This window comes from Loxodonta africana, chromosome 5, assembly GCF_030014295.1.
Source record: "Loxodonta africana isolate mLoxAfr1 chromosome 5, mLoxAfr1.hap2, whole genome shotgun sequence".
Lineage (NCBI taxonomy): Eukaryota > Metazoa > Chordata > Mammalia > Proboscidea > Elephantidae > Loxodonta > Loxodonta africana.
In genome coordinates this window covers 15,871,602-15,898,503 of record NC_087346.1, presented here as the reverse complement: position 1 = coordinate 15,898,503, position 26,902 = coordinate 15,871,602, and the positions used below count along the sequence as shown (strand labels likewise).

The 26,902-nt window shown below is 38.9% G+C and overlaps 2 protein-coding genes across 20 annotated transcripts in view; one reads left to right on the top strand and one right to left on the bottom strand.

Annotated features, from left to right (window-relative positions):
* The window catches only part of MFSD8 (major facilitator superfamily domain containing 8), a 49,077-nt gene extending 37,372 nt beyond the window's left edge, over window positions 1-11,705 (bottom strand). For 3 of the 7 annotated variants that reach the window (XM_064285332.1, XM_064285336.1, XM_064285337.1), the window contains exons 1-2: window positions 11,562-11,576; window positions 414-505 (exon numbers count right to left, since the gene is read on the bottom strand). Coding sequence is in view for 2 of the 7 variants with exons in the window: in XM_064285335.1 (XP_064141405.1) it covers window positions 414-505; window positions 11,562-11,626 (157 nt within the window). In the remaining 5 variants the exon portion in view is untranslated. Of the gene's footprint in view, window positions 1-413; window positions 506-11,561 lie in introns of those variants that run through there. The other 4 variants (XM_064285335.1, XM_010590541.3, XM_064285334.1 and 1 more) reach the window with 4 other exon arrangements.
* A 172-nt stretch (window positions 11,706-11,877) lies between these two features.
* Window positions 11,878-26,902, top strand: part of ABHD18 (abhydrolase domain containing 18) — a 53,055-nt gene continuing 38,030 nt past the window's right edge. The window contains exons 1-3 of one of the 13 annotated variants that reach the window (XM_064285338.1): window positions 11,878-12,126; window positions 17,366-17,487; window positions 26,822-26,894. In XM_064285338.1, the coding sequence (XP_064141408.1) occupies window positions 17,466-17,487; window positions 26,822-26,894 (95 nt within the window). In that variant the 5' untranslated portion in view covers window positions 11,878-12,126; window positions 17,366-17,465. The other 12 variants (XM_064285339.1, XM_064285349.1, XM_064285347.1 and 9 more) reach the window with 12 other exon arrangements.

The window sequence follows — 26,902 nt, the reverse complement described above, 5'->3', positions numbered from 1 at the left end:
AATTGGTATATATTTTGCTGTGTACTTTCTCAACAACAACAAAATAAATAAAATTAAAAAAATTTAGGGCCTATAGACTGAGAGGGCCAAAACAGAGAAAAAAAAAAAATTAATCACCTCAAACATTCCTTTAAAAATTATCACTGTATTAATAATCATTATTTATTTTCATTCCTTATCCTTTTTAACATGCTAATGACATATAGATATTAACATTTTGAAACACTTTTCTCATAAAATTTTACTTTTTAGTGACTACATATTCAAAAATATTAGTTATTTAAAATATATCAAGATATACAAACTAAGACTCATGCATTTTACTGTTTCTATGTTATGTCAATAAAAAATGAGGTTAAACATATAATACTTTATATAAAATTTTAAAATTATGTATAATTTCTAATACTTACCTACACTGCTGAGAAACATAGTAAGATACAGAACCCTTATAGACCTCCATCGGCTCTTATAATGCTCTTCCGTTTCTATAACATCCCATTCTCTAGATGCAAAGATAAAAAAAGTAGTATAATTTTATTTTATTACGTACGGATTGTTAAATGGCACAATCTTATCTTTCTCTCTCCTAAAATCATAAGACGATATGATCCACCCACTGCCTCTGAGTCAATTCCAACTCATAGTGACCCTATAGGACAGAACAGAACTGCCCCATAGGGTTTCCAAGGTTGTAATCTTTTTGGAAGAAGACTGCTACATATCTCTCCCACAAAGCAGCTGGTGGGTTCTAACCGCCAACCTTTAGGTTAGCAATGGAGCGCATTAACCACGACACAACCAGGGCTTCTTGATATGATAGTGAGATTACTAATTTGGGATTTTTACTGCAATAATTCATCTATGAATAAGCCTTATTCTTTAAAAGCGTTTCCATGTACTGTATTTATGCATCATTTTACATAGAAACTTGGTAGAAAGAAGAAAAATGTTGCCAAAGTAGATTAATCAAGAGTGTTGAAATTTGTTAAACTGACAATCAAAATGAATAAAGTATATCATCATAAATCAAGTAAACTAGCTACAATAACTAGATCACTGCCATGTGGGATATACAGCTGTTGTTGCTGTTAGGTGCCATCGTGTCAGTTCTACTTTATAGTGACCCTACGGACAATAGAATCAAACACCGTCTGGTCCTGCACCATCCTCACGATCATTGCTATGTTTGAGCCCACTGTTGCAGCCACTGTATCAATTCATCTCTTTCAGGGTCTCCCTCCTTTTTGACCCTCTACTTTACCAAGCATGCTGTCCTTCTCCAGGGACTGGTCCCTCCTGATAACATGTCCAAAATACATGAGACGAAGTCTCACCATCCTCGCTTCTAAGGAGCATTCTGGCTGTACTTCTTCCAAGACAGATTTGTTCATTTGTTTGTTCTTCTGGCAATCCATGGCATAGTCAGTATTCTTCACCAGCACCATAATTTGAAGGTGTCAATTCTTCTTCAGCCTTCTTCATTCATTTCGCAAACATATGAGGCAACTGAAAATACCATGGCTTTGGTCAGGCCCACCTTAGTCCTCAAAGTGACATTCTTGTGGGCTTTTGCCGCAGATTTGCCCAGCACAATACATCGTCTGATTTACTGACTGCTGCTTCCATAGACGTTGATTGTGGATCCAAGTAAAATGAAATCCTTGACAACTTCAATATTTTCTCCGTTTATCATGATGTTGTTTATTGGTCCAGTTCTAAGCATTTCTGTTCTCTTCATGTTGAGGTGCAATCCACACTGAAGGCTGTATGCAGTCCTTAATCTTCATTAGTAAGTGTTTCAAGTCCTCTTTACTTTCAGCAAGCAAGGTTGTGTCTTTTGCATAACGCAGGTTGTTTATGAGTCTTCCTCCAATCCTAATGCCCCATTCTTCTTCATATAGTCCAGCTTCTTGGATTATCTGCTCAGGATACAGATGAATAAGTATACTGGTATTCTTTCTCTCTTCATTTGATGCTTCCTGTGTCATTCAATATTTTGCCCATAGAATCCTGAATATTGTAACTTGTGGCTTTAATTTTTTCTTCAGTTCTTTCAGCTTAAGAAATGCCAAGCATGTTCTTCCCTTTTGGTTTTCCATCTCCAGGTTTTTCCACATTTCATTATAATACTTTGTCTTCTCGAGCTGCCTTTTGAAATCTTCTATTCAGCTCTTTTACTTCATCATTTCTACCATTCACTTTAGCTACTCTAATTTCAAGGGCAAATTTCAGAGTCTCTTCTGACATCTGTTGCTCAGTATACAGATGAATAAGTATGGTGAAAGGACACAACCCTGACTCACACCTTTCCCGACATTAAACCACACAGTATCCCCTTGTCCTGTTTGAACAACTGCCTCTTGGTCTATGTACAGGTTTCTCATAAGCACAATTAAGTGTCCTGGAATTCCCACTCTTTGCAATGCTAGCCATAATTTGTTATGATCCACACAGTTGAATGCCTTTGCCAGTCAATAAAACACAGGTAAACATCTTTCTGGTATTCTCTGCTTTCAGCCGAGATCCATCTGACATCAGCAACGATATCCTTTGTTTCACATCCTCTTCGAATCTGGCTTGAACTTCTGGCAGTTCCCTGTCGATTTTGGTACAGTGACTCTGTGTGTTTCTTCCATCTTCTTTGGATGCTTCCTGTGTCATTCAATATTTGCCTATCAAAACAAAACAAAACAAAAAAAACAAAAAACCAAACCTGTTGCTGTCGTATCAATTCTGACTCACAGTGACCCTCTAATTCTTCAATATTACAACTCGAGGTTTGAAATTTTTCTTCAGTCCTTTCAGCTTGAGAAGTGCCAGTGTGTTCTTCCCTTTTGGTTTTCTAACTCCAGGTCTTTGCACACTTCATTATAATACTTTGTCTTCTCGAGCTGCTCTTTGAAATCCTCGTTCAGCTCTTTTACTTCATCATTTCTTCCATTCGCTTTAGCTACTCTATGTTCAAAAGCAAGTTTCAGAATCTTTCTGACATCATTTTAGTCTTTTTCTTTCCTGTCTTTTTAATGATCTTTCGCTTTTTTCACGTGTGACGTCCTTGATGTCATCCCACAACTCATCTGGTCTTCAGTCATTAAAGTCCAATGCATCAAATATATCCTTGAGATGGCTTCTAAATTCAGATGGGGTATACTCAAGATTGTACTTTGGCTCTCATGGACTTGTTTTCATTTTCTTCAGCTTCAACTTGAACGTGCAGATGAGCAACTGGTGTTTTGTTCTGCAGTTGGCCCCTGGCCTTGTTCTGACTGATGATATTGAGCTTCTCCATTGTCTCTCTCCACAGATATAGTCAATGTTATTCTTGTGTATTCCATCTGGTAAGGTCCATGCGTATTGTTGTTGATGTTGTAGGTGCCGTCAAGTTGGTTCTGACTCATAGTGACCTTATGTACAACAGAACAAAACACTCCCTGGTCCTGTGCCATCCTCATAATCATTGCCATGTTTGAGCCCATTGTTGCGGCCATGTTTATAGTGATCATTCATGTTGTTGAAAAAACGTATTTACGATGAATAAGTCCTTGCTCTTGTAAAATTCTATCAATAATCTCTGGCATTGTTTCAACTACCAAGGCCATATTTTCCAACTACCAAGGCTTCTTCTTTGTTTCCAACTTTTGCATTCCAACCACTAGTAATTATCAATGCATCCTGATTGCATGTTTAATTTCAGACTACAGAAGTTGGTAAGAAACTTGAATTTTTTTCACCTTTGGCATTAGTGGTTGGTGTGTAAATTTAAATAAAAGTTGTATTCATTGGTCTTCCTTGTAGGCACGTGGAAATTATCCTATCACTGACAACACTGTACTTCAGGATAGATCTTGAAATGTTCTTTTTGACAATGAATGTAACGCTATTCCTCTTCAGTTTCTCATTCCCAGCATAGCAGACCATACGATTGTCTGATTCATAATGGCTAACACCAGTCGACCGCAGCTCTCTAATGCTAGGATATCAAACTTTATGCATTTTATTTCATGGAATGAGTGGTGGGGGATATACAGTTATTAAGCATTAAAAGGTAATCATTATTATTAAAAGGTAATCATTCATTATTACGAACATGCTCCATTTGAGGACAACAAATGAACTTTACCTCAGTTAATGTAGAAGTGACAGCAGGAAGGCTTAATGTGACCTAAGACATTTCTAGCCCTGGGACCTACTGTAACACTTGCCTTTGCTCCAAAGTGTGTTACCAGTTCTATTAGCCAACCAAAGAGGAACCAAAGCCACTCCAGACTGGGCTGACCTAGACCAAGATCAGGTATGCTCTTGTTGTTGTTGTTAGGTGACATCAAGTCAGTTCTGACTCATAATGACCCTATGTACAACAGAACGAAACATTGCCCAGGCCTGCGCCCTCCTCACAATCATTGCTATGTTTGAGCCATTGTTGTAGCCACCGTGTCAATAGAGCCATTGTTTCAAGAACAAGTATATTAACTAGAAATCCTGCCTCTTTCAGGTGATACATGAGTGCATGTACTCATTACATTTTCACATGTGTACAGAGAGTTAACAAATTTACCTCAATTTGAGCATTGTGTCTTCAAATAATTAAGACAAGCACAACAGGTTAAATGCCTTATGTTTCAAGTTTATTTTCTAAAATAGACCTTGTTGTTGTTGCAGTTGTTCGTTGCTGTACAGTCTGCTCTGACTCTTGGAGACCCCATGTACAACAGAATGAAACATTGCTCGGTCCTGTGACATCTTCATGATCATCGGTATGCTTAAGTCGATTGTTGCAGCCACTGTGTCTTTTCAGTGCTTTCCAACCTGGGTGGCTCATCTTCCAGCACTATACTGGACAACGTTCTGCTATGTTCCATAGCGTTTTCATTGGCTAATTTCTGAAAATACATCACCAGGCCTTTTTTCATAGTCTGTCCTAGATTGAAAGCTCTGCTGAGACTTGTCCATCGTGGGTGACCCTGCTGGTATTCAAAATACTGATGGCATCGTTACCAAGGCCACAGTAATATGCAAGCCACCACAGTACAACTGACAGACAAGTGGTAGAAAAATAAACCTCAGAGCTGTGATATTAGTCTTCACAAAAGAAACCTATATTTCAAAGATGATGCAGTTGAGAGTGGTAGAAAAGGAAGAAGGGAAACAACATTTTTTTAAACCTACTATGTGTAAGGCATGGTATATACCATAGTTCTTGGTCTAATGTACAGAGAGTGCTTAATACTGTGTATGCCATTCCATAAAAACAAACCTTTAACTGTAATGTTGTGAGCTGCTGTCAAGTCAGCCCTTGATTTATAACAACCCCATGACTACAGGACACAGCCTTTTTGATCCATAGAGCTTTCACTGCCTGATTTTTTGGATGCATATTGCCAGGCCTTTCTTCCTAGTCTGTAAGGTAGCATGCCTGAAGATATCTCAACACACATGCCTATATTTTGAATTCAATATGCTGGAATTTGGAATACATAATGCAGATAATTAGATACCACAGTACTATTCAATCCCACAGTGCTGCATTCACATACAACTTTAAGGCACTAGGTTAGTATTATATTTTTAAAGAACTCTATTGGTCATCTACTGGTGCTGCAACAGAAATACCACAGGTGGATGGCTTTAACAAAGAGAAATTTATTTCCTCACAGTAAAGTACGCTAAAAGTCCAAATTCACGGTGTCAGCTCCAGGGGACATCTTTCTCTCTCTGTTGGCTCTGGAGGAAGATTCCTTGTCCTCAAACTTCCCCTGGTTGAGCAGCTTTTCATGTGCAGGGACCCTGGGTCCAAGGGACGTGTTCTGCTCCAGGTGCTTTTTTCTTGGTGGTATGAGGTCCCCTACTCTCTACTTGCTTCCCTTTCCTTTAAACTCTTGAGAGATAAAAGATGGTGCGGGCCACACCCCAGGGAAACTCCCTCTACCTTGGATCAGGGAGGCGACCTGAGTAAGGGTGGTGTTACAATCCCACCCTAATCCTCTCAACATAAAATTACAATCATGCAATGGAGGTCAACCACACAATACTGGGAATCAAGGCCTAATCAAGTTGATACACTTTTTAGCGGACATAATTCAATCCATGACAAGAACCCATTGTTATTTTCTGATGATCAGAAATTAAACTTACAATCGCTCACTAAGAACTATCATTAAAATCATCCTGAATAATTTCAAATAATTATTTTTGCTCATATTGTATATAAGTTGGAAACCCTGGTAGTGTAGTGGTTAAGTGCTACGACTGGAAAAATCTGAGTATAGACCACGTGTTGCATAATATTCTTAAGTTAGTATTACGTTTCTAGGTGTGGTAACAGTGATGTGGTTGTGCAGAAGAATGTTTTTGTTTTCAGAAGACACAGGCTAAAGTACATGGGATGAAGTGTCACAATGTCCACAAATTACTTTTGGATAGTTTGGCCAAAAAAAGGTAGGTGTAGATGCGTGTGTATGTGTGCGTGTCTGCGTATGATGAAACGGAGATTTAAGCAGTGTGGAAAGGGCTAACAACAGTTAATCATAAGGGCATACAGGTGTTCACTATACTGTTCTTTCGGCTTTTCCGTGGGCTTGAAATTTTTCAAAATAAAAAAATAAAATTTTAATTCTTCCTTATTTTTAATTAAAAAAGTAAAACTTTAGTGAAGAAATTTATTTTTCTACCATGCTAAATACAGTTGGAACAAAGAATGTACTTATCCTTCAATCAAGTCACCGTTTTTATTAATTGTCTTAAGTTTGATGATTCAAAAGCAGTGTCACGTGGGTGAGGTTCCTTCCTTCTATCACCAGGGCAAGGAAGGAATTCTGCACTTCCAAGGTGATTCACTTAGTACTATTGATTATTTTGTATTACCACTACTGTATTCTGGCATTAGTTCTCCATTTGAGATTCTCCAAGTAAAATTGTAATGCTAGAGGGTTTTGTTCTGTTTAACATTTTCATTACAAATTACTATAACCCAAATGATGGCATACTTATCAAAATTTTAAGTAACTTAAAAACGAGGAGGGATACACAGTATACTGGAGTGAACTGATCACCAAAATAAATTGGATAAAATTTAATAAGATCAAATAAAAAATGCTGCATTTGGGTTCAGTAGTTCTAGTAGAAGATCTACTACAACAGATCTAATACAATGAAACTTGGACAAGCAGCAGTTGATTATTTGCAAAAAAGAAAAAAAACACTCTGGATTTCCCGAAGGACAATAAAATGACACTTTTACCAGAGAGAGCTTCAGTGGACTGCTGAAGAGCAAAAAGAGTCCATATTCAAGGTGGATAACAACAGCATAATGGTGTAACAGTCATAGAATAAAAAAGAAGACAGAAATAAACCAAGAATATTCTGTAAAGACATGCTTTATAATTACAGAAACCCTACTAATATTATTTTTACACAGACTAGGCTAAAATTAAAGCAGCCTGCTGATACAACAGTTAAGTTCTTGGCTGCTAACTGAAAGGTTGACAGTTTGAACCCATTTGGCAGTTCCTCAGGAGAAAGACCTGGCAATCTGCTTTTGCAAAGATTACAGCCAAAAAAACCATACGGGGCCGTTCTACTCTGTCACATGGGGTCGCTATAGTCAGAACTAACTGGATGGCACGCAACAACAACAGGCTAGAATTGCAAAGAAAATTTGCAAGCACCTGTACCACCAAACATTTTAGGATATTCAGAGGCAAAAAAGGTCAGCAAACTACAGCCTAGAGGTCAAGTCTGATGCACTGTTTCTGTATGGTACTTGAGCTAAGAATGCTTTTTTTATAGATCAATATTTGCAATCAATTTAATGATAGGAAACACTAATTTTGAATTCCAATTAAGTAAAATGTTACCCCCCCAATTCTATTCTTCTCATTAATAGACCTGTATTAATGGTCTATTAATTAGCCTTGGTGGTGCAGTGGTTAAGAGCCACAGTTGCTAACCAGAAGGTCAGCACTTCAAATCCAACAGCCACTCCTTGGAAACCATATGTGGGCAGTTCTACTCTGTCTTACAGGGTCACTATGAGTCCGAATCGACTTGATGGCACAGAACAACAATCTCTCTGGAAAACAGTCAAGAGCCAGGAAGAAGTCTTCTGAGAAATCCAAATATCACAAAGTCCATACACGCAAGCTCAGGCACTTCATTCACAAGAGAGGTTAGCCCTCAGTCAGAGTCTCACATTGTAACTACACACAATTCTGTTAAGCATATACACATGGTTTTCAAGTGTACAGTAGACTAGAAGCCCCAAAATGAAATTAGAAGAGGGATTGCTGACAACTATAACAATAACAAAATATGAAAGTCAGAAACAGAATAGGCACAAAAAACTAAAAAACAGACATAAAACATGAAAAGTATAGCAGTGTAGAATCAATTATTATAAAAGCAAATAGTCTCAAGTTCCTCAATAAGCCCTGAAGACATCAATCTACATACTACAACATTTTTCAGTACTGATATTCATTTTAATGATCTTGAGTAATCACATAAAGATTGCATTCTGTATATTCTGTTTAGTAAATCAGGGACCAGAGAAATACATTATCCAAAGGGTTTCAAATAAAATTGTGAAAATAAAGATTTGTAGCTTAAGGGAAACAAATGTGAAAAAACTAGCATTGTCCCAGACAGCGGTAGTATAACTATGTATTTATTATTTACTTGATATAATTATTATATGTCTCAAATAAAATGACACTGAAATCCATTTTCCTAAAAGGTAAAACTACATATCTAATTCTGTGGTAAAAGACAGACTGTAACAATTCTAGACCATTGCCCATAAATAAATTAGCATCAAAATAAACAGAATTACAAGGGTCAAAATTTGGCATGTTTGGATCTTCACATGCAGAAAAATCAAACAGGATCCATGCCTCACACCATATACAAAAACAAATTAAAAATGGATTAAGGACCTAAATGTGCAAACTAAAACTATAAAATTCTTAGATGAAAAAGCAACAGCAATGCTCTCAGGCCTACTTTTTAACAATGAATTATCTAATATGATAAAAGCATAAACAGCAAAATACAAAATAAATAAATGAGACTTCATAAAAATTAAAACTTCTGTTCATCAAAAGACTTAGCCAAAAAAGTAAAAAGACAAGCTACCAACTGGGAGATTATCTTCAGAAACCATATATCTGACAAGAACCTAATAATCTAAACATATGTAAAACTTCAGCAACTTAACAAAAATACAAATAAACTAACCATAAAGTGGGCAAAGGACCTGAATAGACATTTCACTGAAGAAGATATTCAAATGGCCACCAATCACATGAAAAGATGCTCAACCATCAGAGAGATGCAAATCAAAACCACAATGAGATGGCTTTGGAAACCCTGGTAACATAGTGGTTAAGAGCTACGGCTGCTAACCAAATGGTCGGCAGTTCAAATCTACCAGGAGCTCCTTGGAAACTGTATGGGGCAGTTCTACTCTGTCTTACAGGGTCGCTACGAGCCGGAATTGACTCGACGGCAATGGGTTAAGATGGCTTATACAAAAATAGAAAACAACAAATATTGGGGAGGATGTGGGGAAATTGGAACTCTTACCCATTACCGGTGGGAATTCAAAATAGTACAACCAAGGTGGAAAACAGTGTGGTGGTTCCTCAAAAACTAAAAATAGAACTACCAAATGACTGAGCAATTCTACTCCAAGGTATATACACAAAAGGCTTGAAAACAGAGACTCAGAGACTTGTATACCAATGTTCATTGCAGAACTATTCACAATAGCCAAAAGATAGATACAACCTAAATGTCCACCAACAGAGTGGATAAACCAAATGTGGTACATACATACAATAGAATACTACTCATCCAGTAGGAGAAATGAAGTCTTGATACATGCTACAATATGGCTGGAACTGGAAGACATTATGCTGAGTGAAATAAGCCAATCACAAAAGCACAAATATTGTAGGACCTCAATTATATAAAAAGACAAATGTACAGAGAACAAAGTTTATTAGTGGTTACCAGGAGTGGGAGGGAGGGGGAAAGGGTGGGTTAACTGTGATGGAAATATTGCATTAATCAAGCGTACGGTTGTGCAGCCAATTTTTGTAATGGCTGTCAATAAATTGCACACCTGTAAAAAGCTGTGATAGATATATTTACAACAATGACAAAAATAAAAAAAAAAAAAGAATAGGTGCTGAGTCTGATTACATGCAACCAAAAACCTCATGGGATGTGGTTTTTTGGTTTGGAGGTTTAGAGTCATGGTTTCATGGGACATCCCACTTAGTTGGCCTAATAACATGTTTAGTGCCTATGTTCTACCTCCTACTCCTTCCTGGGGTCTTAAAAGCTTGCAAGTGGCCATCTAAGGAACAACAATTGGTGTCTATTTGTCTGGGCCAGAGGAAGGAGCAGAGTCAGGAACAGGAAGAGGAAATAGAATGTGTGGCTCTATTTGCCTCCATGAACCAGTTTTACCTCCTTTGTCATGAGACCAGAACTGGATGGCACCCAGCTACCATTACTGAACATTTTGATCAAAGAGTCTACAGAGAAATCCTGATCAAAAGGGGGGAAAATGCGGAATAGCATTTCAAATGCTGACAGACTCCAGACTTCCTAGAGCAATGAAGGTTGGATGAACCCCTGAAACTACTGCCCTGAGAAAATATTTAAACTGGAAACCAAAAATATTCCCTGAAGTCTTCTTAAAACCAAACAATAGTTTAGCTTAACTAGTTAAAAAAAAAAAAAAAAAAAAGTCTGCCTTGAGCATCAAGCTCTTTTAAGAACTATAAATATGTGATCAAATTAAAATAGACGGGAACCTTAGGGAGCAGTGAATTTGCACTAATGGGGAAGGAACAACTCAGAAAAAGATAGTGAGAATGGTTACACTAACTCAGAGAATGTAATCGATGCCACTAAATGGTACATGTACCAACTGTTGTGTATATTCTCAACAACAAAATAAAATTATATTAAAAAAAATCTGGCACGTCATCCCTTAAATGCTTAAAAATTAGTTTTTATTTATACATTTGGCATAGGACAAAGGTGAACCCACTTTAAACAGGTTTACTTGATAACAAAGTATCTAGAAGTCAGCAAGCAATTGGGTAGGTCAGTACTATAGATTAAAACCATTATTTTGGAACCTTAGTGAAATGTGGACAGTAAGTGACCAGCTGTAAAAGGCCAATTACAGAAAGCAGTGGCTTGGGTGCCGCAACAATGTCAAAGTACGTGTCAAACAGGCGGCTAAAAAACCAAACCCAAACCCGTTGGGGTCGAGTCGATTCCGACTCAGAAGCGGCTACGGCTTCTCCAACATCTGCACAAGAGCAGGTGGGCTCGCAGCGCTGCGCCGTGCCGCGCCGCACGCCGTCCGACGCCCTCTCCAGCACTGGGAGCGCACTTTCCGGGCTTGCACGACCCACCTCCCGCTCGCAATACCCCGGCACCACACGGGAAGTGAGAGTTTGATCCGGTGAGCTGACGCCCGGAAAAGGGCCAATCTCAACAGCGTGGGGAGAGTGAGAGACCTTCCATCAGCATCCGCTCACCTGCTTCCGGGTGTGCGGTCGCCTAAGAGCGGCTCCTCTTCAGCCTCAGTCCCCAGGCTCGCCATAGTTACAATCCCCACGGGGTGGCGCGCGCCCAACTCTCGCGACACCTCCTTCTACACTACGCAGCCTGAAGCTGTCGGACAAACCTGGAAGTGCGCGTGCGCGCCCGGTTCCCAAAAGTGAGCTGGGCGCCCCGAGGTCAGAGGCGGAGTTACGCGGAGGCCAGGCGGTGTGCGGCGGGGAGGGGCCGGGGGCGGGGCCGCCGCTGCGGACCGGGGCCTGTTCTAGTCCCTGTGTTCCTCCTTTGGTTTCATCTCCCCGCCGTCCTTCGCTCGAGGGAGAGCGGTGGCGGGCCCGGGGCGTGTCCAAGCGGTCGCCCCGCCCCCCCGGGGTCGTCCGCGTGTCTCGGCTTCGCTTCTCCTGCCACTCACGTCCGTTGCTGGAGAGGCTGCGGCGGCAGCGAGTGGGGCGCGGAGGGAACACAAGTCCCGAGAGCCCTGGGAGCGGCGGCGCTCGGAGGCTAGGCCGACTCCGCAGCAGGCGCCCACCGGGCGGACAGTGAGTAAGTTGCTGGCCTAGGCCCGGCTTCCCGCTCTTCTTCGCTCGGGGAGGAAGGGACTGGGGAGCGGGACGAGGCTGGGGACGCGGCGGTCCCGGAGCGCAGGGCGAGGCTGGAGGTGTGAGGCGAAGTCCGGGCTGCGTTCCCGCGGGTTGAGGTGAGGTGGGCGTGCGGACGGTCGCTTCCCGCTGTGGAAGGCGGCGGCGATCGCGCGTCCTCGCCCTCTTGCTCGGCTGACTGCAGAGGCACCTAACCGTGGCGCTTTCTCAGCGCCAGGGCTGAAGGTGGGCTTCGGCCTCTCTAACCTGCTGGACCCACGTTCTGCACTCGGCTGCGCCGGCTGCGGTCTCAGTCTTGGAAGATGCTTCTCAGCGGAGCCTGAGGCAGAAAACCTGGAGTAGAAAAGGCACAGCACCTGCAATGACCAGCTCCTTTCATTAGGGAAGATGGCATTTTTAGAAAATATGGGCGTTTTTTTTTTCCCCATATCTCGATGCTGTTCCTTTCCTGATGCTTCATTATTAACTTCTTACCTCTACAACAAGTAGGCTTTAGCTGTTAGTGGCAGTACTCATCGTGTCGCGTAGTTACTGTTTTATTAGTGCTAGATACGTTCTGATGTGATTTCATTCGATCACAACTGTCCTATGAGGTAGGTAAAGCAGACACATTTCTATTTTACAGAGAACTAGGTCCAGAGAAGTTAATAATTTACCCACAGTCACTCGGTGTGGAAGTGACAGAGTTGGGATTCAAACTCAGTTCTTCTCAGTGAATATTTTTCAGCACTTACTCTATGCCAGGTCCTGTACTAGGTATATATTGTGTGTGGCATAGTATGCCATCACCTCTGATCTTTGTTTCCTTTGTGATCTTGTGTGTATCAGGCACGTTTCACTGGTGAACAGCTAAACTTGAAATCTGTTTTCTATTAGCTGAGAATCATCTTCTGATACAGATCTGACATTTTGTACTTGGATTGAGTCTTGCAAATTCATCTGTAACAACTCAAAAAAACACATCAGATTTCCTGTGATTGATTCCAAGGAGGTACATGGGTAGAAAACAGTATTTTCTTGCCATAGCTTTGCACAAAGCTTTACTATGTCTTGGCTGTCTTCTCTTTTAATCCTTGGAGTCTAGCACAGTATATGGCACATAATGGGCAAAAGGACATTTAACCACTATAGCATCCACAGAGTGGTTGCTAGATAAATATATGTTGAATGTATGCTTATTGAATTACCTCTTTTCATCCTTACAGCAATCCTGTGAGGTGGGGATTGTCTCAAGTTCACAAGTAAATTGAAGTGCAGGGAGCTTAAATAACCTGCCTAGGGTTACCCAACTAACAAGCAACAGAGCTAAAATCCAAGAAACACAGGTCTCCTGACTTTACCACCAGGCTTCTTGTGAAAAGAATGACAAGAAGAATCTTTCCCCATATATCTTAAAAAAAAATCAAAACAGGTATTTCAATTTTTATGTAAATGAAGTAATTTGCTGTTATGTATTAGAGCAGATATTATTTCCCTTTTAGGTTAAGGCTTACTCAAGGTCACAGAGCTAGTGGAGGAATCCAGGTCTTCTAACACTGTTATTTTCCATTGCTGCTTCCAAGTGATGATTTCAGATCACAAATAAGCTCTGTGTATTATAATAGAAAAAAAATTTTTTTCCTGAGGAACACGCACAGATAGGATTCAAACAAAATCAACATTAAAAAATTAATAATTTTTTTTTAAGCCCATGGAAAAGAGGAGCTAAGTTTGAAAAGAGAGTCTTTGCTGAATATTTCACACAAGGATATGAGACAGCCCACCTGTTGGATTTCCTTAGATGACTGCTCAGAATAGATATCCACCCCACAAATGAACAAATAGGTATTTTCTCCAATATAAGGTAAAAGGAATTAAATCTGTTGAGCTGGGGTAGTAGATTTTAACAGTAGATATCTAAACTCTTTCTCAGCTACTTAAACTTGTATTGAAAAGAAGCGATTTAAAAGTGGTTATAAAATAAAAAAAGGTCTGCTTTTTTGTAGGGTGAAGTTGTTGTACATGGTGGGGTTTTTTTTTTTTTTTTTTTATGCCTTTGAGATAGATACCAGCTATATGAGGAGTCCCTGGGTGGTGCAAATGGTTAAGTACTCCATTACTAACTGAAAGGTGGGCAGTTCATATCCATTCAGACACCTTGGAAGAAAGGCCTGGTAATCTGCTTCCCAGAGATCATAGCCATTGAGAGCCCTGTTGGGCATAGTTCTACTCTAAAACACTTGGGGGTTGCTGTAAGTTGGAATTGATGTGGCAACTGCTTTTTTTTTTTTTTAATTAATTTTTATTAAGCTTCAAGTGAACATTTACCATTCCAATCAGTCTGTGACATGTAGGTTTACATACATCATACTCCCTTCTCCCACTTCCTCTCCCCCTATTGAATCAGCCCTTTCAGTCTCTCCTTTCGTGCCAATTTTGCCATCTTCCCTCTCTCTCTATCTTCCCATCCCCCCTCCAGTCAAGAGTTGCCAACACACTCTCCAGTGTCCACCTAATTTAATTGGCTCACTCTTCATCAGCATCTCTCTCCCCGCCGCTGACCAGTCCTTTTCATGCCTGATGAGTTGTCTTCGGGGATGGTTCCTGTCCTGTGCCATCAGAAGTTCTGGGGAGCATTGTCTCTGGGATTCCTCTAGTCGCATTCATATCATTAGGTATTGTCTTTTTATGAGAATTTGGGGTCTGTATCCCATTGGCCTCCTGCTCCCTCAGGAGTTGTCTGTTGTGCTCCCTAGCAGGGCAGACATCGATTGTGGCCTGGCACCAACTAGTTCTTCTGGTCTCAGGATAAGGTAGGTCTCTGGTTCATGTGGCCCTTTCTGTCTCTTGGGTTCTTAGTTGTCGTGTGACCTTGGTGTTCTTCCTTTGCCTTTGCTCCAGGTGGGTTGAGACCAATTGATGTATCTTAGATGGCCGCTTGTTGGCATTTAGGACCCCAGGCGGGTGGCAACTGCTTTTGTTTTTAGTATGAGGATACAGGTGCAGAAAAAAATTTAGGGTTGAATTGTTTAAATTCTGGGTACCAGAGTGATAGGAAATAAAAGTACTAGGTGATATAATGGATACTGAGCACCACTTTAGCAATAGAGCTCATTTCTAGGAATGACTTGGCACCTTCTATTTTTATTTCACGTTGTTTTTCCCTTTCACATAGGTTACAGTCGTGTCAGTTTGGCTTCATCCATACTTCAAAAATGGGTCCTATTTCTGCAGAAACTCATCGGTGTCAGTCCAGACTGATGTGGGGGCTTTAAGTATCTGGCATGTTGGGGGAAACTTGAGTTGTTTCTGACAACTTTGTCTTTGCTCTTGGCTTGGATTATTTTCTGTCTTTGGTGGCACTGGATACCCTGAACTCAGCTAGTCCTGCCTAGAAGGAGCTATGTGTTAGAAGGTCCCAAAACACCTGGTCTTTCATGTTGTTCTTGGGCTGAAATGGGATTTAAGAAGGACTATAGTGTCTTAACAGCAATGGGATGTAACCCCACCCTGCAGAGTTCACTGGAACCAGTTTTATAGTGAGCTGTCTGTGTTTTTGATTTGCCTTCTGTTCCTCATTGGTCAGGTTTACTGGCAGGGAAATACGGCAAGGAGTATGCTGGCTCTAGATTTGTAGAACTGACATTTCTGGCCCATAATATATGGAATTCAAGTTATTTGGGAAGCTTTTCCAGTGTAGAGTTTAAAATTAGGAATCACTAAGAAGTTTAGGTGCATGATACATATAATGTAGCGCTTTACAGAATATTTGAAAAATTCATTGTTTTCAGATCCTTTCTGCTTCCATTGCAACTTTCTACTTCTGTATGTTTTGTCTTCCTTTATTTTAATCTACTACTGACCTGAAAGAATATTACAGTTTAGGAAAATGGAATGTCTTATGAACAGGTTAGTACTTTTCTTCTTACAGTAAAATATGAGTGTTTGAATTTTTTTTTAAAAAAACTAACGTGGAATCTGCCTATTGCTGTTGATGCCATGGATATTAAAGTGCCTTGGTCCTTTTCCTGTCATTGTTTAATAAATATACACCAAAAAATGTATCAATTGCATATATCTTCACAATCCCAGGGGGATTTACAAAACAAAGTAATTCTTTACTCAGAACTCTCTACTTATGCTATAGAATCCCCCAGAAGGGGCTTGCATATCTAAATACATCCAAAGAGTTGGCTTCATATTTGGAATACGTAACAGTATTTTAGAATTTCGACAATTAGGTAAGGGATAAACTGACGTTTACCCTTTAAGAAAATGCTAGTCAGGACACTTTAACATATGTACATACTTTGTGCCTGGCTCCTTTACTACATATACTTGATTTTAATAATTGAACTAATGTAGATAAGTATAAGTAGCCCTGGTGGCACAGTGGTTAAGTGCTCGGCTGCTAATTGAAAGGCTGGTGGTTCGAACCCACCAGCCTCTCTGCAGGAGGAAGATGTGGCAATCTGCTTCTGTAAATATTACGGCTTTGTAATCTCTGTCCTATAGGGTGGCTGAGTCAGAATCCTTGTGGCAACTGCTAGATAATGTGTATAATGAAGACAGCATTTCAGAAGCCAATTTGCCGTTTACTATTTGTTCAGTGATTAAAGAACAAAATACTAAGAGGCATGAGTTTTAAGTGAGTGGAAGTATATAAACCTCATTTAGACAAACTTGTAAGAACTCATTTGCATATAAACAAATGTTTATTCAGGTCTAAGAAAAGACTGCCAACATCTTTCTCCCATGGAGAGGCTGGTGGGTTTGAACTGCTGGCCTTTCAGTTAGCAGCTGAACTCTGTGCCACCAGGGCTCCTCATTTGCTTATAAACAAACGTTTATTCAGGTCTAAGTCCTAAGGACCCCCCACCCCCACCCCACCCCATTGTGGAGGGAGAAAGGTTAAGAAGGTAATTGCTACCTGGTATTGAAAATTCTGAGGGTGTCAGCCCAGACATTCTGCTCGAAGAATATGAAGCACAATTGATTTCTCCCAGTATGTTGAACAGTCTTTAAAGTGGCGCCCATAATCCCTGTCTTGTTCACACTTTTCCGTAATCCTCTCCTCTTGAGTGTGAGCAGACCCATGACTTGTTTCCTAATAGAATATGGTTGTCACTCCCATGGTTATATTAAATTATATAAGATTTCTTCGTGCTAGCACACTCACTCTTGTTTTCCTGCTGGCCTTCAAGAAGTAAGCTGTAAACTGCCTATGAAGAGAGCCAAGTGGCACGGAACTGTGGGCAGCCTTGAGGAGCTGAGGCTGGCCTCTAGCTGACAGACAACAATGAAATGAATCCTGCCAATAACCTGAGTGAGTTTGGAAGTGGGTTCTTCTCCATTTAAGCCCCCAGATGAGAGTGAAGTCCAGGTGACCCCATGATTGTAGCCAGGTGAGACCCTGGAGTAGAAAACTCAGCTAGCATAGACTCCTGACCTACAGAAATTGTGAGATAATAAATGTGTGTTGTTTTAAGCCACAAAGTTTCTGGTAATTTGTTACATGGCAGTTGTCATGAATTGAATTATGTCCCCCCCAAAATGTGTGTATCAATTTGGCTGGGCCATGATTTCCAGTATTGTATGGTTGCCCTCCATTTTGTGATTGTAATTTTATGTTAAAGAGGGACTAGGGTCGGATTATAACACCCTTACTGAGGTCACTCCCTAATTCAATGTATGTAAAGGGAGTTTCCCTGGGGTGTGGCCTGCACCACTGTTTATATCACAAGAGACAAAAGGAAAGGGAAGCAAGCAGAGAGTTGAGGGACCTCATACCACCAAGAAAGCAGCACCGGGAGCAGAGTGCATCCTTTGGATCTGGGGTCCCTGCACCTGAGAAGCTCCTCCACCAGGGGAAGATTGATAACAGAGAATCTTCCTCCAGAGAGAAAGCTGTCCCCTGGAGCTGACACCCTGAATTTAGACTTCAAACCTACTAGACTGTGAGAGAATACATTTCTCTTTGTTAAATCCATCCACTTGTGGTATTTCTGTTATAGCAGCACTAGATAACTAAGACAGCAACAGATAACTAATATACCCAGCTTCTACTGTTCTTCTTCAGGGATTCTTGGAAAACTATTCTTAATGTTAAGAAAAAGGGAGGTGGGATGGAGAAAAACGAACTAGATTCAAGAGATTTGTTCTTCAAATTCTTAAAGGCTTTAGCAAACCCTTTAAATATTTAAGTTATGCAGTGGCCTCTTTTGAGGAGAATAATACTAGCTTTGAGTTTTGCTCTAAGGTCAATAGAATAATGAACAACAGGTAGTCCCCAGATTATGATGTATTTGAATTTTGATGAAGACACACTTAAGACCGTCCTTTTTTTTCCCATGATTTGTGTATTTTTTTTTTTAATGTATGTATTAAAATTTTTTTTGTTAAAATAGGGCCCTGGTGGTGCAGTGGTTAAGCGCTTGGCTGTTAACCACAAGGTTGGTGGTTCACACCCACCTGCTGCTCCACAGGAGAAACATGTGATAGTCTGTTCTGAAAAGATTTACAGCCTTGGAAACCCTACGAGGTAGTTCTTCTCTGTCTTGTAGGGTCACTATCAGTTGGAATAGACTTGACGGCAACGGATTTGGTTTTTGGTTTTATGTATTAAAATATAAGTTTATATGTAACGTTTCTAGCCCCCAAACACAAAGATTGGATTTATAAAGATAGTGATAATAAAAGGCAATAATAATGAAAATTAAAAAAAAAAAAAATTCAGCTTATTTCAGACTGACTGATGACAGAGCCATCGGGATGGAACCCCACCATAAGTCATCCCATCATAAGTTGGGGACTACCTGCACTTCTGCTTACCAAGAATGTTGTCAAGAGAAAAAGAAAGCATCAGTTTTTTTTTTTCTCTAAAAATTTTATAAGGACTATCAAATAAACCCTAAATTCTAAATTTTAAGAAGGCAAACAAAAGCATGGCTAGTTAAATAACTAGTGTTTATTTTAGATAGAATACTAGTTTTAAATCTATCCGGTGTCATATTGAAGTCCCTTAAAGTCAATATCCACGTTATATTTATACCCATTTTGTAGGATTTGGGAGCCTTGATGGTGCAATGGTTAAGCAATCGGCTGCTAACCGAAAGGTCGGTGGTTTGAATCCACCAGCCACTCCATGGGAGAAAGATGTGGCAGTCTGCTTCCATAAAGATTACAGCCTTAGAAATCCTATGGTCCAGTTCTACCCTGTTCTATAGGGTCGCTGTGAGTCAGAACCGACTCGACGGCAAAGGTTGTTTTGTTTTTGTGCCTGTAGGATTTGGATAACTTATAATGTTAATAAGTATAGTGTTTTACAGTAGTATGTTTGCATGTGTGACATACCTGTGATTTATTTGATTTTCTAGTTCAGTGGTTGGTAAACTGTGGCCATGGACCAAACTGCCTGTTTTTGTATGGCCTGTGAGCTAAGAATAGTTTTTCATTTGTACTTTATTTGATGATAGGGGACAATAACTTTTAACCCCAATTAAGCAAAATGTTATTCAAGAAAAAGAATTCCATTCTTCTCATTAATAGATCTGTATTACCAAAAAATTATACTGAATTATTATATTTTGAATTTTCTCCATAAAATTTTTCTAGAAATTAGCTTTCTCTCTTGTTACCTAAGTACCTATATAATATCCTCTATTTGCCTGCTTGCCCTTAAAGCCTATAATATTTACTATCTGATCCTATATAGAAAAAATTTACAGGATTTCTCCGCTAGTCTATCTATAACATTGTTCTTTTGAGACACTGGAAACATTACAACAGAAGCTAAAATTTTATGCTGATATCATCTGCCTAATATTTTTCCATGAGGCAGTTCTACTAGGTATTATTTGTGTAGTTCCTGCCAGTAATTAGATATGTTTGGTACAAATTGTTAAAAAAAAAAAAAATTTTTTTTTCATTTTCAGGGTAATAATCTTTCCCAACTAGGATGTCTTCATAAAACATTATTCAAATATAACCAGAAATCTGTCTTAAAGGAAGAATTATGAAAATGTTTATGGTAGTATGGATTGAGAAGCCTAATCTTGTAAGGGTGGTAATGTCTGAAATTTTTCACTTAATGACTTGCGATCTTAGCTTGGAAGAAATCTGGGGAGCAGCGTGGCATGGTGGAGAGGTTTATATTTCACCACAGAGGCTTAAGTCTCCTGAATATTTCATACATTCATTCCTGGAAAGTAATCCTAATACAAAAGTTGTAGGATATAAGAAAAATCTCGATTAAATTGCTATTATATGTATTAGTAATAACCATCTAAAGAGAAAATATAAAGAAAAGAAGGAATTCTGTTCATAGGTAGCACAAATACTTGAGAATTTATTGTAGCATAACGTGTAATATACTGAAAGAATAGAATAAAACATTAATGGAGAAAATAAAGAACACCTTCAGTAAATGAATAAATAGGTGTATCCTATTGATGAGAAGAATACAAAAATATAATAATAATCACAGTGCTACCCAAGTGAATTCATGGGTCTAACATACTATCAGTTAAATTGCAAATGGAATGTTTTATAAGCCATGATAAACATAAATGGAATGTATATGAAAAATTCATCACCAAAAAAATCGTATCAGAAAGGAATTGATCTTATTAGACTTTTAAACACTAAAGCAACAGTTGGAAGAGCTCTTTGAAATGGGATTTAAAAATGGCATTTAGGCTTTAGAACTAGATCTAAATTTATAAAATATTTTTAGATTTAAAAAAATAGAAATTAGGAAATAGTGGAAAGCAAATAATGATAGTAAAGATAAGAAAATATTGTATTTCATAGTGACCACCAAGGAGAAATTTAACATTAAAAAAAAAAAAAAAAACAACGAATTGTACACTTACTGCGGTGTGTTGGGGAGTTCTATTGTAAGTAATAAGGTAGATTGGTTTGGTTGCATAAACAGAAGAAAACATGTAGAATACACCTGAAACTAATACAAAATTAATGTAATGGTAAAAGATTTTCGCTGTAAATCTAATGGCTTAAAATTCTAAGTTTATGAAGAATTGCTATGAATCTATAAAGTCAGTAACCAGTCTCCACTGCATAAATGTTGATAGTTCCCCCTGTACATGCTTTCAGAATTTTCATATCTCCCTTCTTTGTGTTCATGTTATCTTCTATTTGCCTGATTAATCTCTATTCTTCCTTGAAGACTCAGTTTAAACTTCGATTTTAAGGCCTTTCTTGCTCTTTCCTTGCGCCTTTAACTGTAACTGTCACATTGTCTAAAAGGCTGTGGTTCACTCTGTGAATATTTATCATGTTATACACTTAGGATTTGTACACTGTTGAGGCATAGTTCAATTTTTAAAAAAATAAACAGCAGCAGCCAACAACAGCAATAACAAGGCTGTGGGGAACTCCTAAACCTTGGGAATTTTTCCAAGCCTCACCTTCCTACAGTTTTCTTTAAGCCTCTCCAAATGTTCAGCTGATGTAGCTGTTTAAAATCCTGGCTCTTTGCTGGCTGTTCAGATCTGGATGTTCACACCTCGTGGGGTAATACTGTGGTACTCACACTTCGACGCCACAAGGCAACAGCTGAAGATTGTTAAGCAAATAGTGTGGTAATACGTTAGAATATCACATAGTTGTAAAATATGTGAACATGTGTAATAGAAGAAAACTTGTAAATAGTATATAATTTCATGACAAATCCGTAAAAGTTGTTCAGCGGGAGAGAGTCATGTAAGAGGTTAATGTATTAAGGTGAAAGTTTTCTTAGTTTTTGTTTTTGTTTTCCCCCCCATAAGATTAAATTAAAAAAAAGAGTTGCTAGGTTTAAGTAGTAACTTATAAACACTTTCACTGCTGCCACAAAAAATCAAGAACAGGGCTTCCCCTCTATGATTAGGAATGTAAAGCAACTGAGTAGAAAAATCATAGAAATTTTTAAAGATTATTTACATTTCTTCTTTATTAATATTAAATTTTGACTATGCTTATAATTAAAAATTGCCTATACTTTTGTAAGGTGGTTAAAATGAGCCACAAAATTTTTACCATCATTTGTAAATACAAGATACTTGGGAACTTTTTCATTCTAATTTCTGGATTAACTTTGAAAGTACCTTGGGTTTTGAAACCTACTAAAATTGCTAGAGTGTCTTAGGAGAATTTTCTAATTTTTTTTTAGAGTAGGTGGCAGAAAAATAAGTACAGATTTTTCAGATTGTTTTTTTCTTATGCCTTCTTAATGGCATTGATTTTCCTCCTATAAACTATAACACAGAAATAAAGTCTGCAGAATTCATTGTGTATGATTGAAATTTGATAGATTGGTTCATACATTCAACAATATTGGAATATTAATATTGCTACAAGGAGTCCTGGTGGTGCATTGGTCGGCGATTTGAACCCACCAGTAGCTCTGTGGGAGAAGACCTGGTGGTGATCTGTTCTCATAAAAGATTACAGCCTAGGAAACCCTATGGGGCAGCTCTGCTCTGCCATGTAGGGTTGCTATGAGACAGAATGAACTGAATGGCACACAACAACAACAACAACATTTCTACAGACCCCTTTCCATTGAATTGATTCCAACTCATAGCAACCCTATAGGACAGAGTAGAACTGCCCTATAGGGTTTCCAAGGAGTGGCTAGTGGATTTGAACTGCCAACCTTTTGTTTAGCAGCCAAGTTCTTAACCACTGCACCACCAGGGCTCCAGTATCACTACCAAACCAAAACCAAACCCACTGCCATCGAGTCGATTCTGACTCATAGCGACCCTGTAGGACAGAGTAGAACTGCCCGATAGAGTTTCCAAGGATCACCTGGCAGATTTGAACTGCCGGCCTCTTGGTTAGCAGCTGTAGCACTTAACCACTATGCCACCAGGGTTTCCGGTATTGCTACAGTACTATGCTAATAATATCTTGATACAGTAATGATGACAGAGCTGTGTGTGGAGTTGTTATGTAATTTGTTCACATTTAAAGATATTTTAAAACTAGTCTTAAAATCTGTAAGGGAAATCCTTTGGGGGCTTGGTTTTTTTTTTTTTAATTAATAGACTTTTTTTTTTTTGTAGAGCAGTTTTGGTTTACAGAAAACGTGAGCAGCTAGTACAGAGTTCCCATATGTCCCCTCTCGCCCATGCACAGCTTCCCTTTTATTAACATTTTGTATTAGTGTGCTATATGTTACAAGTTGATGGATCAATGTTGATACATTATTATTAAATAAAGCCCATAGTTTACCTTAGGACTGACTCTTTTTGTTGTACAATACTGAGGATTTTGACAAATGTATAATGTCACATATCCACCATTACAGCATTCTAGAGAAATGGTTTCACTGCCCGAATGTCCCTGTTCTTTGCCCATTTATCCATCTCCCCTTCCTCCAAGCCCCTGGCAACCACTGATGTTTTTATTGTCTCTGTATTTCTGCCTTTTCCAGATGTCATATAGTTGGAATTATGCAGTATATAGCCTTTTCAGACTAGCATCTTTCACTTTGTAATTTGTATTTAGTGTTCTTTTCATGTCTTAATAGTGCATTTCTCTTTATCACTGAATAATGTGTGATAAAAATAATATATGATAAAAACAATATTACTACCCAACCCAGTGCCATCAAGTGTGATATGATAATAATATCTTCATACAAGAATTGTACTATTGTATGGCTTTACCACAGTTTATCTATTCACCTATTGAAAGAGTATCTTGATTGCTTCCAGTTTGGGGCAATTATGAATAGAGCTGCTATAAACATTTGTGTTCAGGTTTTTCTGTGGACATCAGGTTTCAACTCATTTGGGTAAAAAACTAGGAGCGTGATTACTGAATCTTATAATTAAGACTGTTTAGCTTGGTAAAAAACTGTCAAACTGTCTTCCAAAGTGGCTGTACCATTTTGCATTCTCACCAGCCATGAATGAGAGTTTCCGTTGCTCTGCATCCTCGCCAGCATTGGGCGTTGTCAGTTTTTTTTTTAATTTTAGCGAGTCTCATAGATGTGTAGTAGTATCTCATTGTTGTTTTCGTTTGCAATTCCCTAATGACATATGAGAGAGTCCCTGGGTGACACAAACGATTAATTGCTCTGTTGCTAACCAAAAGGTTGTCAGTTTGAGTTTACCCAGAGGCATCTCAGAAGAAAGGTCAGGTGACAGGCTGGAAATTGCTGCAGGCTTATGTCCTAAAATCCGTACCTTTAGGTGATGGGAAGAGTAAAGACTGAGGAAGTTCTAGCAAAATGTCTACAGTCTAGAGGCAGACCATACCCTAGAGAAATGCCCTTTTTGCTCTTAAGGCCAAAACAAGACCAGATTGATTGGTGAAGGCCCACCCGCATCATGAAAGGTAATCTGCTTTCCTTAAAGCCCCTGATTTAGTCACATGTAACTACTTCATGGAAACCCTGGTGGCGTAGCAATTAAGAGCTGTGGTTGCTAACCAAAAGGTTGGCAGTTCGAGTCCACCAGGTGCACCTGGGAAACTCTCTGGGGCAGTTCTGCTCTGTCCTATAGAGTCACTATGAGTCAAAATCAACTAGATTGCAGCAGGTTTGGTTTTTTGGTTTAACTGTTTCCTAACAGAGTATTGACTAGTGTTTGACCAAATTACTGGGCACCATATCCTAGCCAAGTTGACACACAAATTTAACCATCACAAGTAGAGTTCAGGAGGCATCTAATATTGAGGAGATTTTAAAGACTTGGCTGCTCCTTCTTGTTAAGTAGGTCTTGGCTTAAATGTTACCTCTCTGGTAAACGAAGTGTTCTTTGACAACCAAAGGAACCCTCTAGTCATCATCACATTGTCTCCTTATACTTTCATCATCAAAACAAAAAATTTCATCATAGTGCTTGTCATTATCTACTCCTGCTTATTTTGTTTGTTTGTTTTTAATAATTTCTTTTGCTCTGCTAAAATATATGATCCATGAGACCAAGAATGTGCCTTGATCATTTTTGTAGCTCAGGGCCTAAAATAATGCTTGGCATGTGGTTGTCGTTGCTGTGTGCTGTCGAGTTGATTTTGACTCATAGGGAACCTATAGGACGGAGTAGGACTGCTCCATAGAGTTTCCTAGGTTGAAATCTTTACAGGAGCAGGTTGTCAGATCTTTTCTCCTGTGGAGCCACTGATGGGTTCAAACCATCAACCTTTTGGTTAGCTGCCAAGTGCTTAACCATTTAAAAAAAAAAAAAAAAACCATTAAGCACTCAATAAATATTGGTTGAATGAATGAATAAAATAATGCACATTCTTAAATGTTCAGAAACTTGACTTTTATTAGGCCATCTAGAGATGGTTGAGCTATGATGAACTGATTGATGATAATTCATAGGTTTCTAGTAATTAGCATATGAGTACACGGGTAGTGTTAGAGGTGAATAGTATAATAAACAAAGTTGGATATGCAATACAATTTTTTCTAGCATTCTTATGCCAAAACCAAAATTATATCGAGAGTAATTGAATTACCTCACACCATATACAAAATTGGAAACTCTAGGGGCATAGTGGTTAGGAGCTGCGGCTGCTAACCAAAATGTCGGCAGTTCAAAGCCACCAGGCACTCCTTGGAAACCCTATGAGGCAGTTCTGCTCTGTCCTATAGGGTCGCTGTGAGTCAGAATTGACTCAGTGACAATGGGTTTGGTTTTTTTGTTTTATATACAAAATGAACTCAAAATGATTAACAACCAAAATGTGAGAACTAAAACCATAAGTTTCTTAGAACAAAACATAGAGGTAATGCTCTGGGACCTAGTTTCCAGCAAGGGATTTATAGATATGACACCAAAAGCATGAGAAACAAAAGAGAAAATGTATATATTTTACTTTTTCAAAATAAAAAACTTTTGTGCATCAAGGGACTTTATCAACAAAATAAAGAGACAACCTATAGAAGGGGAGAAGATATGTGGAAACCATGTATCTAATAAGAGTTTACTACATACCTTGGATATATTGCTGGTTGCATTCCAGACCACCACAATAAAGCAAATATTGAGATAAGGGAGTCACATGAATTTTTTTGTTTCTCAATGTATATGAAATTTATGTTTACACTATACTGTAGTCTATTAAGAGTGCAATAGCATGAAGTCTAAAAAACAATGTATATACCTTAATTAAAAAATACTTTATTGCTAAAAAATGCTAACCATCATCTGAGCCTTCTGTGAGTCATTATCTTTTTTGCTGGTAGAGGGTCTTGCTTCGATGTTAATGGCTGTTGACTGATCAGGGTGGTGGTTGCTGAAGGTTAGTGTGAGGTGAGTGTGGCAATTTCTTAAAATAAGACAAGAATGAAGTTTGTCACATCGATTGACAGAAGATTTCTCTGTAGCATGTGATATTATTTGATAATATTTTCCCCATAGCAGAACTTCTTTCAAAATCGGAGTCAGTCCTCTTAGACCCTGCCACTGCTTTATCAACTAAGCTTATGTAATATTCTAAATCCTTTGTTGTCATTTCAACAATATTCACAGCATCTTCACCAGCAGTAGATTCCACCTCAAGAAATGACTTTCTTGGATCATCCATAAGAAGCAACTCCTCATCTGTTGAAATTTTATCCTGAGATTGCAGCAATTCAGTCACATCTTCAGGCTCAACTTCTAATCCTAGTTCTCGTGCTTTTTCCACCACATCTGCAGTTACTTCCTCCACTGAAGTCGTGAACCCCTCAAAGTCATCCATGAGGATTGGAATCAACTTCTTCCAACTCCTGTAAGTGT